An 18,432-nucleotide genomic window follows, 5' to 3' on the forward strand; every position below is an offset into this window, starting at 1 on the left:
TAATTTGAAATGCAGTTCATTTTGATTAAATTCAACCTCACTGAGCAATAATTAGCCCCACGCGTGCTGTCGGAGCGAGTGTATAAAATTAAATGTATCGCCCCTGAAAGTGAAGCTGTGATCAGAGGGGGTTTCACTTTAGTGGAGGTGTTAAGCCTGCTGTCATAAGGGGTGTATAGCTGCAGTGCAACACATTAGAAGCTTGTTGAAAAGTTGAGAGTCACTTGAATCCTCCCTCCTCTTTTAAATGCTTTGACCGTTTTGGCAGCTGCTAAATCACTTTAATCACAGTTGAAATTGGATCCTTCAAAAATGATAAAATAGTTTTGCCCATTTTTTGAAGGACAAAATAACTTTTAATCATTCAGCATGCACTATATCATCACAGAACATCCCTACCCCAATGGGATTTTGGATGAAAGGTTCGAAGAAAGAAGATAAAATAGGTGACAGGGGTGGAGGAATGATCAATTTACTAATTGAGATAGAGAGGAAAGCCATTATTTAACAAGAAAGTTGGAAAGGTTCTACAAGAATAAAGCTTTGGCGGATGGGGCTGGAGGTTATTGAAATGTCGTCACTGTTAACTTTGGAAAACTAATAACCGCTGTGGGTGTGTAGCGTAATAACATTCCTCAGCAATAAAAAAATTAACTAATATTCAGACCAAGATGTAAAATTGAGAAGTTGTAATGATATCTCCTACTTCACTAATGTGCCATAGAACAATGGACAAGAATAACTGGGTTGATGTAAATCGACGTCATCTCTGCATGAACAAAATGAACTCAAACAGCATGGAAAATGCTTTAATGGGGAAACTGATTATGCTCTTAATGTACTCCTTGGTTCTTTTATTTTTATTTATTGTAGATGCATCGTACTTTATATAACATGTGTAGAACAGGGGTGTCAAACTCATGTCGCGTGCCACATCATAGTTATGGTTTTCTTCAGAGAGCCATTATTTCGCCCAACTAGGGCTGTGGCAATTAATTGAATAGTAATCAAATACCAATAAATCAACAACTATTTAAATAGTCACAGAATCTTTTCAGCATTTCTGACCTTAAAGTGCGTACGACACGAGAAAAAAAGTCTTAAATAGGATTATTATGTGAATTAAAATCATATTTTGAGACGATTCGATTATACACAACATTATACACGCCGGTTAGCCACGCCTACCATTATAGGGCTCTAGCGTCCCCAAAAGGTGGATGACGTCAGCGGAGTCACGATTTCATCTGATTTAGTATGCAGCCTATTGAGGAGGAATTATTCACAACGAGGAAAACGTGACGGAGTCGCAAAATGTCATTGTTTCAGTCTCTCTACTCCAATATTTTTGCAGGATATTCTTTTTATCCAAGTATTTTTACCCAATAGCTAAATAAATGGCATGGTCATGACAAATAACAGTCTTGTGCTAAATGTAATATGAAATAATAAAAACGCATTTGTTCAAGACGACATGGCAAAATTACTCCATAATGGTCAAAACTGTCGACTTCACCTTTACAGTTGCACCTCCCGAACGATATTTTATGCCACCTATATCGGGCTTATGTCATTTCCCTTCCCCGGCTTCGGAGAATGTAAACAAACCAAGAGGCGTGACAGCTAGCCGACATGCTAACCCAACCGAGTGATGTTTCAAAGTCTTCAAAGCGGAAAATCACACATAACTAGCCCGGATTATTTCACGTGACGACTGGGTTGTCGATTGTCTTTGCCGATCGGCAAACCCCCCGGCGGAGAGCAATTTACAGCTCGTTCCCCTGCTAATACGGACAGGAGAGCTCGCCGGGGAAGCAACTAGACAATGATCGCCGAACATGTACATGCCAATCCATGTTCAAACATAAGTAGTCCTTTATTTAAAGAAAGTTGGTAGTGTTTACTTTGTAATCGTTGTATTCAAGGCTATTTTTAACTAAAGTTGCAATTTCTGATGGTCGGAAAATTTGACAGAACACCGGGCACTTGAAGAGGGGAATTAGCCGAGTATAGTGCTCGCCTGATGGGGGGATGTGCGACAAGCCACCGGTCGTCGGCCGAGGGGACAAGGAGCATGTCACAAAATGCAAGCCACCTACATATTAAAATGATCCCAGTATTTGACATGATACAAAACACGATGTTTACTCCCTTCCTCGTAAGTCCCATGGTCCCACAGTAGTAGGGCTTGTTTTGGCCAATATCCACCGGTGAATGGGAAACTTTTGAAACCCCAAAAAGGCACCTACGCCTCTCCCTCGTACAGCAAGATTTTTCTGCAGCTGTTTGGCTGGCGTGATTCAAAAAATAAACGTGTTAATCCGCAAAATCAACTGAATCCTTAGTCCTTCTCATACAACAGTACGGCTGTATAGTGAAGAGGACTCCTTCCTCCGAGACTGTTGCCAGAAGTCACTCATTTTCATGGCACGGGATTCAAAAAACGAAATAAATATACCAATCGCTGCCACACACATCCAGCCGGTCCATTTCTTTCAGGAGCATAAAATACCGCGTGTATTATGAAATAAACATGCTTTTTCGTGTCCCAGGCACTTTAAAATTGTCTGAATCCTTTCACTTATTTTTGTAATAGCAATAGGACATTTATTATTATAATTTTTTTTTTTTTTTTATATGTTATTATATTATTTGAATCTGTAATATTTATTTTGTTATTTTTTTAGACAATTATTATATTGATTTATATTTGTGCATTTTTTAATTCATTTTAAAATTTACACACAAAAAAAAAAGGCAAAACTTTAAATATTATCCGATTTGTGAACTGCAGAAATTAAATTTACGTGAAAAATCTAAAGACAAACACATGATTTGCTTTCGAGGCCACACAAAATATAGTCGAGTACCAGATCTGGCCTGCCAGTTTGACCCCTGTGGTGTGGAAAGTTGGCCATATAATAAAATCTTGGTTGGGTAAACTGGTTGACTGCCAGTCTCTGTGCGGCATCAACAGTCTGACAGACAACCTCCGCAACAGTGGCCTGCGCCTCAACATTTGTATGATCAGCATTTGTTGTTCAATGTTTATAAGCTGAAGATCTACATTCAAGCATTTCATCTCCGTTGGCATTGTTGTGTAACAGGAATAAAATTTGAGAAAGTAGAAAAATAGAGAGAAATTAGAGTCCCCCAAAACTGTAAAAAACCCAACGCCACACTCCGCTGGTGGCTTGGCGGTGAATTACAAAGCAACGCATTCCCTTGCCGCAGAACTATCGAATGCTCATTGACGCCGTAGGGTCTACATCGTTGCTACACAGTTACCTCAACACAGAAGCATACTGTAACTCAAGCTTTAGAACCTCTGTTTGAAAATGTACAAAAGCATCATCTATCTCTAACTCATTGCCTGCCATTGATGATAATAGACATCCAATTCATTTATGACTGTGACTTGTGGAACCCCAAAAGGGTAAACATTAAATAAATAAACACATTTTGAAATAAATACATTTGATAAATAAAAGACAAATTGTGTTGTAGGGCCCTTAATTTGTAAAATAAGGAAATATTATTCTGAAAAAGATTTTAAAAGATAAAAAACTGTTTTTCACAAAGTATCTGTTTTTAATTTCATAATGCCTTTTTCCACAATAGCCTTTTTATTACATAATGTCGTTTTTCAGCACAATGAGATTTTACAAGACAAAATTTGCTTTTCACAAATATTTTTCATAATGTCTTTTTCCACAATGGCCTTTTTATTTCATGATGTCGTTTTTCAGCACAATGAATTCAGTCAATCAAATACATAAGGCGGAGTCAGTTAAGTGTTTGGCTGGATCGTGGAGTCTCGTTAGCTACTGCGGTTACTGCGTCCCTTTTAGTTACTCAGAGAAGTTGCGGATCAGTGTGATATCGTAATGAAAGGCCTGTACCGCAGCCTGAGCGAAGATTTCAGTAGCAGTGTGTTTCTGATGAGATGCTTTCTGGAAATTTACCTAACAGTTCATCGATGCTACCAAATGCTAATGACCTGACTCCATGATACAGCCAATCACTTAAAAGACTCCGCCGTATGTATTTGATTGACAGAAGACAATTCATTGTGCTGAAAAAAACCCATCATGAAATAAAAAGGCCATTGTGGGAAAAGACATGAACAAAATGACTGTGAAAAACACTTTTTATCTTGTAAAATCTCATTGAGCTGAAAAACGGCATTATGAAATAAAAAGGCTATTGTGTAAAAAAGCATTATAGAAAAAAACAATACTTTGTGAAATACGCTTTTATCTTGTAATTTCTTTTTCATAATAATATTTGCTTATTTTACAATTTAAGGCCCTTATTACACAATTTGTCAGTTGTATTTATTACAAAATGCAGGTTTTATTTACTTTATTTTGACCCTTTTGGGTATCCATAGTGATTGCTCATCTTTCAGTGCCACTGACAGTGCTAAAAATCCAATTCATTTTGTGAACTGGACGTCTAAGTCTCTAAATAGCAGCCAATGAGTTAAACGGGTCATGAATGTTCTGTGGCTCAAGAGATGTTGTGTTCATTTCACTCTAGGGAATTTGGATCCCAGAGGGTGAAACGGTTAAGATACCTGTAGCCATCAAAATCCTAAACGAAGCTACAGGGCCCAAGGCAAACGTGGAATTCATGGACGTGAGTAAATACAATTCAATTACAATTTTTTTCATCCATTTATTGTATGTTTGTTATTTGGTATTCCTTCACACATCTCCAATGAAACAACACATCAATTCAATTACAATTTTTATCATTCATTTATTGTATGTTTGTCATTTGGTATTCCTGCACACATCTCCAATGAAACAACACACAAACTGACTCAAATAATTGTCAAAGACAAAAATAATTGTGCTCAATATGTATTATGTTTGTTATGGTTTTATAAAAAATAAATATAAAAAAATAATTAAAAGTATATTTTTCACGACCATGCCTCATTTGTTCTCAGGTTTCCTATTCCTTTTGTGTACCATATGATGATATCTATCGCCCAAACAATCGGAAATGATCTATCAACATACAATACTACTTAAATTAATGTCATTGTCGCCATAATAGATTTGTTCCTGCAATGTATGTTTTTACACTCACTTGCTTAATTAAAGGGATTCAATATTCCATTGTGATACCAACAGACAGCCTTAAGAGTTCTTCTCGAAATAATTAGTCAATTGCCCCCCCTCCCCCTGCCAACAGTATGTGAGCAATGCATGCAGGACAATCACAAATAGCAGCACATACAGTATAATTCACACAGAACACAGACAACACCGTTCTTCCAGTAGTATTATATTTAAATTTATTCACAATAATATTATGCTGACATAATATACAGACATTTTAAAGTGCCTGTGACAGCATTAAAAAAAAATCTTAAATAGCATTATTACCTGGATTAAAATCATATTTTGAGACGATTCCACTATATCCACGATATACAACAATTTGGCAAAGCACAGATGACGAGAAATTAGTCTTTTAATCTGCCGTTTAGCCCCGCCTGTCATTATAGCACTCTAGCATCCCCAGCTGGATGATGACGTCGGCAGGGAAACAATTTAATCTGCCCTTTGAGGGGGAAGATACAGAACAAGGAAAATGCCACAGAGAGCAGCAAAATGTCATGATTGTTTCAATCTCTCTACTCCAATATTCTTTTTATCTAAGTATTTTTCCCCAACTGCTAAATAAATGGTATATTCATGACAAATAACAGTCTTCTGCTAAATGGAATTTGAAATATTAAAGATGCATTTATTCAGTACGACAGGGCAAAATTACTGCATCATGGTCAAAATTGCCGACTCTCCCGAACGGTATTTTATGCCACCGGAGTTAGTCCGGCTTTTGTCATTTCTCTGGCCCGGCTTCGGAAAGGGAGGTAAGAGCGTAAACAAAACAGGAGGTGTGACAGCTAGCCGACATGCTAACCCGAACCGAGCAGCTTTTTCAAGTTTTATTTCCGCCTTTCAAAAACTAAAAATGACACAAAACTACCCTGACTTATGACACACGCGGAGGCGGGGTTGATTGTCTTCACCGGCTGGCCAGTCCCCGGTGGCGAGCAAGTTACAGCTTGTCGTTCTGCTGCAGCTCCAGCGGGCAGGCAAAGAGGGGAGAGTGGGGAATGAACGCCAAAAATAGCGCATTCTCAGTGGACAAACCGGCCAACGTCGGAGCGGAGGGCTGCCCGAGCCCCAGCTGAGGATAGTGGTCTATTGGCGGCCACATGAAGAGGACCGAGGGGATGAAAGAGACCATAGTGTGTAACAAGCCGCCGGTTCTAGGCCGAGTTGCCTTCTCGGTGGACAGAGAGCATTTTCACCCACAAAATGCAAGCCATCTCCTTTAAAACGTGTGCCATGATCCCAATATTTGACGTCATCTAAAACACGTAGCTTACTCACTTCCTCGTTTGTCCAGTGGTCCCACAGTTGTCGGACTTGTTTTGGCCATTATCTGTGGTGAACAGGAACTTTTTGAAACCCAAAAAGGCTCACACGCCTCTCCCTGGTGCAGCAACAAAAGCCCGCAGCACATTGGGCTGCACAGCACCGCATCCGCTGGCTTGGCCTTGTTCTCCTTCTTCCTCCTGACCACCCAATAAGAGCCATCCTGAAGTTTGACCCATAAGCTGCAGGATGGAGACGACTACAAGGAAAGCCCTGCACTCGATGGCTTGACACCATCGCGGACAACCTCTAACAACACGGCGTTACCTTGAAGGATGCAAATCTGGTGGCACAAGACCGCCAGCACTGGATGGGCCTAGCTCACCTGGTCAGCTTTACGCAATGGGACGGAAACCAGCCCCAACGCAAGAGCCGTGATGATGAAGATGATGACATTGGGCTGGCGTGATGTGAAAAATATACAAAATAATCCGCAAAATAAAATGAATCCGCAGTCGTTATGCATACTGTAGTATTGGCTGTATGCTGAAAATGATTAGCCGGCTGACGTCACATTCACATTCTTCGTCAATCCAGGGAGTCACTCATTTTGATGGCGTGGGATTAAAAAAAAATTGAATAAATATATCGATCGCTTCCACACACAGCCAAGCGGTCCATTTCATTCAGGAGCATAAAATACCGCGTGAAATATGAAATAACATGCTTTTTGCTGTCATAGGCACTTTAAAAGGCAAAACCACTAGTCACAAGGATTAGTAGATAAGTAGATGTCTTTACATTTGAGCACAAATATCCTGGGCTGTTTTTGTTTACACTGGAAACTTTTATGTTGTTTAACATTTGTGGCAGGTCCATTTAATGTCTATTAAACAATAAGGTGAATTGGAGGAAAGCTGTCATAATTGCATAATCTTTGACCAAATAATTTAAAACGTATTATACAGTGACATATTGATATTATGGTATAAAATGGCCCATGTCGTGATGATTTTTTTTTTTTTTTTGCATACTGCACAGCATACAGTATCTACTGTTTACTTCACCAGACTCCACTTTCAAACATGAACAGTTCTTTCAAAAAGAAAACTGGAAAAAGATCCAGCTTATTACCCAATGATGATGCAATGCAGATGAAATGACTCTCATTAGCACACATACAGTACACATCCTGGCACGCACACACACAAAAAGCAACCCAATTGCACTCATATTTTTTATACTTACTTTGACGCTTTAAGAGGAAATTTTAGCGTTAGCATTTCTGTTTTCATCAGGATGTCTTTGATGAAGTCTCAGTGTTTGTTATAATTAATGATCAGTGTGCTTTGAAAGCTTGTCTTGGCAGGTAGACTAAAATAGGGTTTTATGAGGGCACAATCCAGTATCCATACAGTGCAGTAAATGTTTTATTTTTCTTTAACACATCGCTGAAGTTGTATTTTTTTTATGAAAAGGGTCATATTTGAGAATGTGTAAAATACACTGTACGCTAATACTGTAATTTGAAATTTAACAACAATTCGGTACGATTATTAGCTGCAAGCCTTTCCCAGTCAAAATAGATTTTAGATTTATTGCCATCACAGTGATGATCATTCAATGCCAGCCATCCAGGTTAAACATTACTTTATCTCTATCACTGTCAAGAGAGTGCATTAACCTTTATGCACAGAAAATGTACAAATTTGCCCTGCAGACCATTAATGTTCGCTAGGCAGAGGAAGTTGTATTATTAATGCAACAAGCTGACACCAACTTCACAGTAAACATAAAAAATAAGCATCAACACAAAATAAAAGTTGGTTACTTGCAAGTTTGTTTGTTTTTTTGTCTAAATAATATTAAACTGGTCTTTGAACTAAGACATCAAACAAGTTATCTGTGAAATATCAGTGATTTAAGCAAGAACGAAAAAACATCAAGGCACTTAACGCCATTAAATAACACATTTTTTGAACAGCCATGTGAAAAAATTAGGACACCCTATTGAAGCCTGTGTGTTTTCTAACATATTTGGTCATATGGATGTCTAATATCAATTTTAACAATCTTGAGAGATTCAAGTAATAGAACAAAACAATTAAAACTGAAAAAAATATTTTTTATAATTTTCTGTAAAATGTAATTTTAAATAAATTCAATTTCTGTTGAGGAATACGACACTCCCACATTCAATCCCACTTAAAATGGCTAAAGTCAAACACAGGGTTATCACATCAGGTGCACATGATTAGAAAATCATTACCCAGTGTTTTGAAGGAGGCTTGCCTTATTTAAACCTCACATTTAGTTTGGTGTGCTCCTGACTGTTGAAGTGAGAGAAAACAGCATGGTGAGATCGAAGGAGCTGTCTGAAACCTTCAGAAAGAAGACTGTAGACGCTTAAAAGTCTAGTAAGGCATTTCAAAAGATCTCAAAAGAATATAAAATCAGCCATTCTACTGTCTGGAAAATAGTGTAAAAGTGGAGGACATTCAAAACAACTGCCAACCTACCCAGGTCCAAGCAAGTTCGCCCCGAGAACAGACCACAAGATGCTAAAAAAATTCTCCAAAAACCCTAAAATGTCATCACGGGACCTACAGCAGGCTCTCGCCACTGTTGATGTGAAAGTTTATGCCTCTACAATCAGAAAGAGACTTCACAAGTTTAAACTTCATGGGAGGTGTGCAAGGAGGAAACCTTTGCCCTCCAAGAAGAACATAAAAGACCAGACTGAAATTGCCAGAGTGATTTTAGACAAAAACCAAGACTTCTGCATTAATCTTCTTTGGACAGATTAATCTAAAATTGAATTATTTGGACACCAGAACAGAGGACATGTTTGGCGTAAACTAAAGATACATGATAATATCTGTTGCGGATAATTATCGGCCGATAATGGCAATTATGACGTCACACAGATAATCCAGATGAAAAAAAATGTAACTGATAATGCAACCCGATTATTATGTGCTTGATTTAGCCTCCAAATGTGCGCAACCATTTCAGCACATTAACATATGCTACGTTCATAACATATCTGTTACGAACTCAGGTTCAACTCATTAGGCACCACGACCAGACAGAGGCCTGGCGCGGGTGCTAATTTGGCGGCCGGAAGGACTGAGGGCACAGGCGGGAGGAGACGCCAGACAAGAGACGTTTTTTTTACCAAATGACCCGAGAGCCAAAGCCCCGGATAAAAAAATAAAGACCACCGCTCTTTGTGAAAAACATGCCGTTGTGTACCTGCAATTAAATCACTTTCTTTTCCAGAGGTAAAGAAAAACAAGATCAGACATTTATATGTGAATTTTTTAATAAAGAACTGAAAATTTAATGGGATGTCCTTAATTTTTTTTCATTTGACTATAAATCCTTATTCATTGGCAAATTTGTACATGACGATTTGTAGTACAACCACCAAAATACATTCTAAGACTTTCTTCTTCACTCAAAAATACAAATTAATGTTGGAATATACAGCATAGTGAAGTGTCATGTAGTACTCACAGGTTGGATTTAGCATATTTGTGTGGAAAAAAAAAATCTATTTTAACTGCAGACGCGTAGTTTCCGCTTCAATCTCTGCTACATCTTATTATCCGGGCCTTCTGATACTTGTAACGTATTAATCCTCTTCTGTGATATCACTCCTGTTGGTGTTCACTGGAGCTTTACAAGATGTACCGTATATCTGTCTGCCTGATACGCACAAAAGCACATTACCACGATGTGTGCTGCATGTATGTTACTACTATCTGTCTAGTGATGAATTAACCCATATACACAGCACACTGTGTGTGAATGTGAGTGTTGTTTAAAATTCATCACGTAGTTTCGCACTATGTTCCTCCTTGTTAAATAAATTTGAAAAAATGGCTTAGCAGTTGAAGACTATTGACTATTTCATAGTTGTATACTGTAATTTGAAGGCAATTTACTTAAAGGTGTTTTTCCCAAGAATTTCACACTAAATAAGGACCCGTTATCTTCAGTATTCATAATGCGAGAGCATGTAGATTTACGCACAATATGTTCACTCTCAAACCTAACAACTCCCACACACAGAAGGTGTTACTAAAGTGTTTTATTTCTCATATTTGATCCCCAGAAACGAAATTTCCTGTCAAAAAGTGCACAATTGGGACATATGTATCATAGTATAGTAGGACATAATCGTTTATTTATTGCATTTGAAGAAAGCCATGAATCCTGTGGTGCAGTGAGCCACTTTGATCAAATAAAATTCTATACTTTTTGACTAGAGTGGAACCTTGCTGCTATCTGCTTCAAGAGAAACTTGAGCCTAAAACAGAATAAGGAGCCCTGTGATCTTTGCCAGTTAAATCAGTACTTGTAAACAGGGTGAACATTCTGCTAGCGTGCTCAGTCCTTGATCTAGTGCTTATCGTATATACAGTAACAACTAACATTTACTGTACTAACACTTGCTAGTGTATGTTTATATCACTACTGCATTTATCTGATTACTGTATATGGTTAAATTCATTTTTTTTTAAACTCATTGTCTTCCATTAATGGCAAGGGACGTCCAATCTATATTTTGACTAGGAGAGGCAGGCAGAGAATAATCAAAGCCAGCCCTCAGTCAAAATGGATTTGCTATCTGGCACTGTCAATAGCACTGAAGTGTGAGCATTCACAGCCAGTCCTCCCAGTAAATGAATTGTTGTCAATGGCAGGCAATGACTTGAAACAACGGTCTTATAAGTTCATTATTTTAAAAAACCAAATAGAAAAACGGGGAAAAAAGAACTCTATAATTATACAATTAATTATGCTTTTGGTAGACAGGCAGTAAAGAGAATTAACCATAACACATAGTTATCACCTTTAATGTATTTTCCCCATGTTTGATTTCCTCCACACACCAGAGAATAAAAATGTGTGTCTTTCAGGAGGCCCTCATTATGGCCAGCATGGAGCACCCTCACCTGGTACGCCTGCTGGGTGTTTGTCTGAGTCCTACCATCCAGCTGGTTACGCAACTGATGCCGCACGGCTGCCTTCTCGACTACGTCTATGAACACAAAGACAATATTGGATCCCAGCTGTTGCTTAACTGGTGTGTCCAGATTGCTAAGGTAAGTGGAGAAAATGGCTGCAGTTTCGGAGTTAATGTGTTGATGTTTCGCCTGGTTGAGTCAGTTGTGTAGTTTGGAGAGTTGACTGCTTAATTGTGGCTTTGTGTGTTGAGTATTAGTGATTGTTGTGGTTTCAAACACTTACCTTATGGCAATTTTATGTGTAGATTCAGTAATCACATAAATGGTTACTTATGTTGATGTCCTACAAAACATTTCTCTGGTTAAGATCAGAAAACTTTGGTCAAATGGGTTAATCTCAAAATAGTTTTGGAACAGTAGATAATGGAATATAAATTAATTAAATTAAATGATTATAATTGATTTCTGAGTGACATGAGGCATGGTATCAAAACAGAAGACATACAGTAACAATGTATATTACGAAATGAAAATTATTGATTAAATGGACCAAGTGCCGACTCTCGTTGTTAATTTAATTCACCTCTATCAAATCATGTTTCATCAAAAATTCGTGTTTGGCTTTGGCTTTAGAGGATGGAAACAAAGATGGAAAGTACAATTAAAAATTGCTTTTCAATTCCTGGCACTACTACATTTACTTTCTTTTGGCAAATATGTGTTTCCATGATGGTTAAATCAGATGCAGACTTTAACCTTTCACTGGGATAATGCAATTAAATATCATCACACTGCACACCATTACATTTTGAGCCCATGCTGTTTAACATTATCATTCCACAGTAAGCACTTTGGCAAAGTGAGCAAGCACAGCTATACATTAATAAATATACTACATATTTGCCTGCTGTGAACAGTGGTTAACATAAAGATACTTATTGTACATGAAAGGAGGACGATTATGTACTTTACACTTGCCACCCCCCCCCGAATGTCTTATGAATATTTCCGTGACTGGTGTGCTAGAAGTCTGGATGGAAGAATCTGCATTGGTGAAAAGTGTGCAAGCCTAGGCATATAACAATTTACGTTGATCAAAAATATACAAGATAAATATACAAGATCAGGCACGTAAAAAATACAGACGGTATATATACAGTATATGTACAGTATTTAGGCACGAACGTTAGCATATAACTCAGTGGTCTTGATTGACTAGATCGAAGTGGCTGACACATACAGTACATACCGTAAGTACACTTTAAACAGAATGAGATTATCTTTGCACAACATTTTGGACTTTTGCATCAATCACATTTGGGTCCCACGATGTTAAGTACTCGGGTCTCTTCCAAGTGACACAACTTCCATGCCAGAGGTAAATCCCTGTGCTACCCCTTTGTCAACAACAATTTTCATCATGATCACCATCTCAAGAGATATACTAATGAGCTGATTTATCAGTGATGTGATGTACGAATGCATGCTTTCTTTCATTCTGTTTTATCTTGCTACATCTTCTTAACACAACCGGCTTTACAGCCTTATCACCCTCTGATGTATATCTTTCTTAGAGTGAATGGGTTTTTGTGTTTATTCAAGACCTTGTAACACTTTATAGGGCACTCATTGGCTGCCATTGACGGCACTAGATGTCAAATCCATTTTGAATGGGAGAGGTTGGCACCGAAAAATCACTGCCAAACCTCCCAGCCAAAGTGGACTGAATGTCCAGCACCGTCAATGGCCTGGAAAAGTGAATAGTTTAAATGGGAATCATGAACAGATTGCATATCTGTTTTTATTCAGTTAAATTGTGTATATTTTGTTTTCTTTTAATTACATTTTATCAATTCATATTTGCATGAATTCATAAAAAATAATTTATATTTGTGTTAATTCATAAAAAATATAATAATGATTAAAACATTCCATAGGGATTAATAATTGAAAAAAAAATACAATACTTATAGGTGTTATTCAGTGTATTTTTTAATAAATTGATTGATTGACTGACTGACTGACTGACTGATCGACTGAAATATTAATTTGCAACTTTGTAATTAATTAATCATGATTAATCGCATTTATACTGTATCTCATAACACTTTTGGTCCTTTTTTTTTCAATTAAATAGATTTCAGTGATTGAATCAAATACACACAAATCTGAACAGTTGTTAACTTTAAATAAATCCGCTTAAGTCCATTCACATACTACTGCTCGCTGACTTCAAGACCCTCTGTCAACACATCCACACTTACACATGCGCACGCATGCATATGCACACAGGCAGATCACAGGCCTGAAGCATTTGATGTTGATGTCAACAAGTGTCTCCCTGAATCCTTTGCTCTTCATCCAGCTCTCACTAATGCTTCTGCCCATTTTTCATCCCCAAAGTAATTATTCATAAAACTTTTTTACTGCTGGGCCTTTATTGTTGCATGAAAAAAAGTCTTGAGTCAGTATTTTTGGCAAGCATGCCTCCCTTATGTCTGAAAGATCTGATTTGAATTGAATGAGAGTGTAGAATACAGTTGTCATTTGTCCCTGATAATATTTGCTTGGCTGCCGTGTTATACTAAAGCTTGGCAAAACTACCAGCACATATTTTCATTGATGAGATATTTGCAGAGAAGAACAAGTAATTAAACAGCATCTTAAAACAGTTTTAGTGTCATGTTTTTCTGCACTAATTAGTCTATTAATATTTTATGTTTTTATACTATTATGTCGGTTTTATATGGTGACTTCATAGTTTTTTTCTGTTTATTATCAACCCACTCATTGGTGACAGGGCACTCATTAACTCATTGGCTGTCATTGACGAAGCTAGACGTCAAATCACTGCCAGTCTAAATGAATTGGACATCTATATACATACAGTGGGGCAATTAAGTATTTAGTCAACCACTAATTGTGCAAGTTCTCCCACTTGAAAATATTAGAGAGGCGTGTAATTGTCAACATGGGTAAACCTCAAACATGAGAGACAGAATGTGGAAAAAAAAACAGAAAATCACATTGTTTGATTTTCAAATAATTTATTTGCAAATCATGGTGGAAAATAAGTATGTGGTCAATACCAAAAGTTAATCTAAATACTTTCTTATGTACCCTTTGTTGGCAATAACGGAGGCCAAACGTTTTCTGTAACTCTTCACAAGCGTTTCACACACTGTTGCTGGTATTTTGGCCCATTCCTCCATGCAGATCTCCTCTAGAGCAGTGATGTTTTGGGGCTGTCGTTGGGCAACACAGACTTTCAACTCCCTCTACAGATTTTCTATGGGGTTCAGATCTGGAGACTGGCTAGGCCTCTCCAGGACCTTGAAATGCTTCTTACGAAGCCACTCCTTTGTTGCCCTGGCTGTGTGTTTGGGATAACACCATTTACCATCATATTCATGCTTAAAGACCCAGCCACGTTTCTATGGGGGACCAGGAGTGCAAAAATTCAATAAATAAATACACAATTAAATAAATAATTAAAAGTGTCATTAAAATGCTTTTATTTCAATATTTATTTATTTATTTCAATATTTATTTCAATTTATATTTATTTATTTCAATTTATATTTATTTATTTCAATTTTTATTTATTTATTTCAATTTATATTCATTTATTCCGATTTATATTTATTTATTTCGATTTATATTTATTTATTTCCATTTTTATTTATTTATTTCGATTTTTATTTATTTATTCCAATTTACATTTATTTATTTTAAAATTCATTTCGATTTTGATTTATTTCAATTTTTATTAATTTATTTCAACTTTATTTATTTTAATTTTTTTTTATTTATTTAACTTTTTATTTATTTATTTCATCATTTATTTATTTATTTCATCATTTATTTATTTATTTCAACTTTTACTTATTTCACTTTTTATTTATTTCATTCTTGCACTCTTGCTCCTCTGGAGGTGCAACCATGAAATAATTTTATCTGTCACGTTTGCTCGTCAAAGATTCTAACGTCTGATTGGTTGCTCAGCAAAGCAAGTCTTAACTAGTCGATCTCAGATAATAGATTGACGCCTGAGGTGTAGAATATTTGGTTAAATGTTGTTTGACACTCATGAGCCGCCGTACCCTCGATGTCATATGTAAGTTGCCATTCACGGGAGTAGCACCAGTATTGATGAGACGAACAACAAAGTGTGCATGTGAGGCAATCAGTCGTCCCGAGTCTATTGTTTTGTTAATAAACAAGTGTTTTATTCAGCTCAAGTGTGATCCTTGACTCACACAGAAACAAGCAACATTCTACATGAGGCATTGGCTAATTTTTATGTACACCCAATAAATAAGGTGGCAGTGTAGATCCGTATAATCTGAAAAATAATTGCTCCCTCAAAATCACAAAAACGACGAAGATTAATAGCGTGGTCAGTGTAGCGGTAGTAGGCTTTGACGCATTTCGCGTGTTGTCCAAGCAAAACATACATATGTCCAAAATGTGCCCAGAGCTGCTCAGAGGAGCAGCAAATTTAATCGAGGACACTCTGAGGAGAACTCCACCAGCAGCCCATGGTGGAGTCCAGTCTGTGGCTTCTACATCGCGCAGGCCAGCGCCTTTAAACGTGCTGATGTCTGCATACGGGAAACTAGTATAACTCAGAAGTGGAACGGTCCTTGGATATTTACCAGATTTTATTTATTTATTTTTTTTAAATCAAGTTTTGAAATGAGGCTAAATGACAGAAATAACTAGCAGTTTTCTAGGTAGTTTTACTCTGAACTCCGACATCATTTTTACATGATAATGATTTAGTTTGGGTCTAGGGGTGCTCCAGTGTCTCTCTAAAGTGGACCCGTTATCGAATAGGTCACCGTTTTTTTCCCCCCATATATTTAATAAAGGGACTTGCGCTCTGAAGCCACGTCATTGCATTCTGAAGCCAGCGCATTGCATTACCGTAATGCACATAATGCAAACAATAATCCAAATGAGGGGCGGCTGGTTTGACTTCGTTTTTACGAGTGGAGGCTGGCTTGACCGCAGTTCTAAACTATCGAAAACTCTTCGACCAACATCTTGATCTGACAGAGCCGAGATGATGCTAATAACATTAATTAATTGCTCTGTTTTGTAGGACACGTACTCAGTGTCCAAATGTCCTGCTTCAATTTGTTCTGAGAAATCTAACATGTCCCAAGAGAGCTCATACAAAATCTCAGATAATGCCGCCATGTTGGGAAGAAATAGGACGTAGCAATCGCTTATTACTCGATCAACTCAAACCCCGCCTAGTTCACGCCCGCCCACCGAGTCTGATGAGCCAATGACAGATAAAATTATTTCATGCGGCCACACGGGGAACAAGAGTGCAAGAATGAAATAAATAAAAAGTGAAATAAATAAATGTTGAAATAAATAAATAAATGATGAAATAAATAAATAAAAATTGAAATAAATAAAAATTGAAATAAATGAATAAAAATTGAAATAAATAAATAAAAATTGAAATATATTTTGAAATAAATAAATATAAAATGAAATAAATAAATAAAAATTGAAATAAATAAATAAAAGTTGAAATAAAGGAATAAAAATTGAAATCAATAAATGAAAATCGAAATAAATTTTGAAATAAATAAATACAAATTGAAATAAATAAATAAAAATTGAAATAAATAAATATGAATCGAAATAAATAAATATAAATTGAAATAAATAATTAAAAATTGAAATAAATAAATATAAATCGAAATAAATAAATAAAAATTGAAATAAATAAATATAAATTGAAATAAATAAATATAAATTGAAATAAATATTGAAATAAATAAATAAATATTGAAATAAAAGCATTTTAATGACACTTTTAATTATTTATTTAATTGTGTATTTTTTATATAGAATTTTTGCACTCCTGGTCCTCCATACGTTTCATCTTCAATGCCCTTGCTGATGGAAGGAGATTTTCACTCAAAATCTCTCGATACATGGCCCCATTCATTCTTTCCTTTACACAGATCAGTTGTCCTGGTCCGTTTGCAGAAAAACAGCCCCAAAGCATGATGTTTCCACCCCCATGCTTCACAGTGGGTATGGTGTTCTTCGGATGCAATTCAGTATTCTTTCCCCTCCAAACCTCGAGAACCTCTGTTTCTACCAAAAAGTTCTATTTTGGTTTCATCTGACCATAACACATTCTCCCAGTCCTCTTTTGGATCATCCAAATTCTCTCTAGCGAACCACAGACGGGCCTGGATGTGTACTTTCTTCAGCAGGGGGACACGTCTGGCAGTGCAGGATTTGAGTCCCTGGCAGTGCATTGTGTTACTTATAGTAGCCTTTGTTATTGTGGTCCCAGCTCTTTGTCGGTCGTTCACTAGGTCCCCCTGTGTGGTTCTGGAATTTTTGCTCACCGTTCTTGTTATCATTTTGACACCACGGGGTGAGATCTTTAATGGAGCCCCAGATCAAGAGAGATTATCAGTGGTCTTGTATGTCTTCCATTTTCTAATAATTGCTTCACAGTTGATTTCTTTACACCAAGCGTTTTACCTATTGCAGATTCAGTCTTCCCAGCCTGGTGCAGGTCTACAATTTTGTCTCTGGTGTCCTTCGACAGCTCTTTGGTCTTGGCCATAGTGGAGTTTGGAGTGTGACTGACGGAGGTTGTGGACAGGTGTCTTTTATACCGATAATAAGGTAAAACAGGTGCCATTAATACAGGTAATGAATGGAGCCTCGTTAGACCTCGTTAGAAGAAGTTAGACCTCTTTGACCGCCAGAAATCTTGCTTGTTTGTTGGTGACCAAATACTTATTTTCCACTCTAATTTGGAAATAAATTCTTTACAAATTTCTAAATTGAAAAAATACATTTATGTTTTTCTGCTTCATGCCCGTACAGCCTCTCACTCTCCCTCCTGCTGCTTTTCTTGGCCACCAGTGCAGCTGGCGTTTGGTACTTAAAGTTAATGATCGTAGTTCTACTATCAAAGGTAGGCATCATCGTTAAGTGTGCTGTGGCAGAGTGAATTTGAGTGGAATCACTCAAGTAAGCATTTGATAAAGACAAGAATTGTTTTA

The 18,432-nt window shown here is 37.0% G+C and overlaps 1 protein-coding gene across 1 annotated transcript in view; it reads left to right on the forward strand.

Moving 5' to 3' along the window:
- The window catches only part of LOC130927226 (receptor tyrosine-protein kinase erbB-4-like), a 453,841-nt gene that overhangs the window by 365,668 nt on the left and 69,741 nt on the right, over positions 1 to 18,432 (forward strand). The window contains exons 19-20 of the mRNA XM_057852903.1: positions 4,543 to 4,641; positions 11,330 to 11,515. Of these exons, the coding sequence (XP_057708886.1) occupies positions 4,543 to 4,641; positions 11,330 to 11,515 (285 nt within the window). The remainder of the gene's footprint in view (positions 1 to 4,542; positions 4,642 to 11,329; positions 11,516 to 18,432) is intronic.

The sequence above is a fragment of the Corythoichthys intestinalis genome, chromosome 12 (assembly GCF_030265065.1).
Source record: "Corythoichthys intestinalis isolate RoL2023-P3 chromosome 12, ASM3026506v1, whole genome shotgun sequence".
NCBI classification, from domain to species: domain Eukaryota; kingdom Metazoa; phylum Chordata; class Actinopteri; order Syngnathiformes; family Syngnathidae; genus Corythoichthys; species Corythoichthys intestinalis.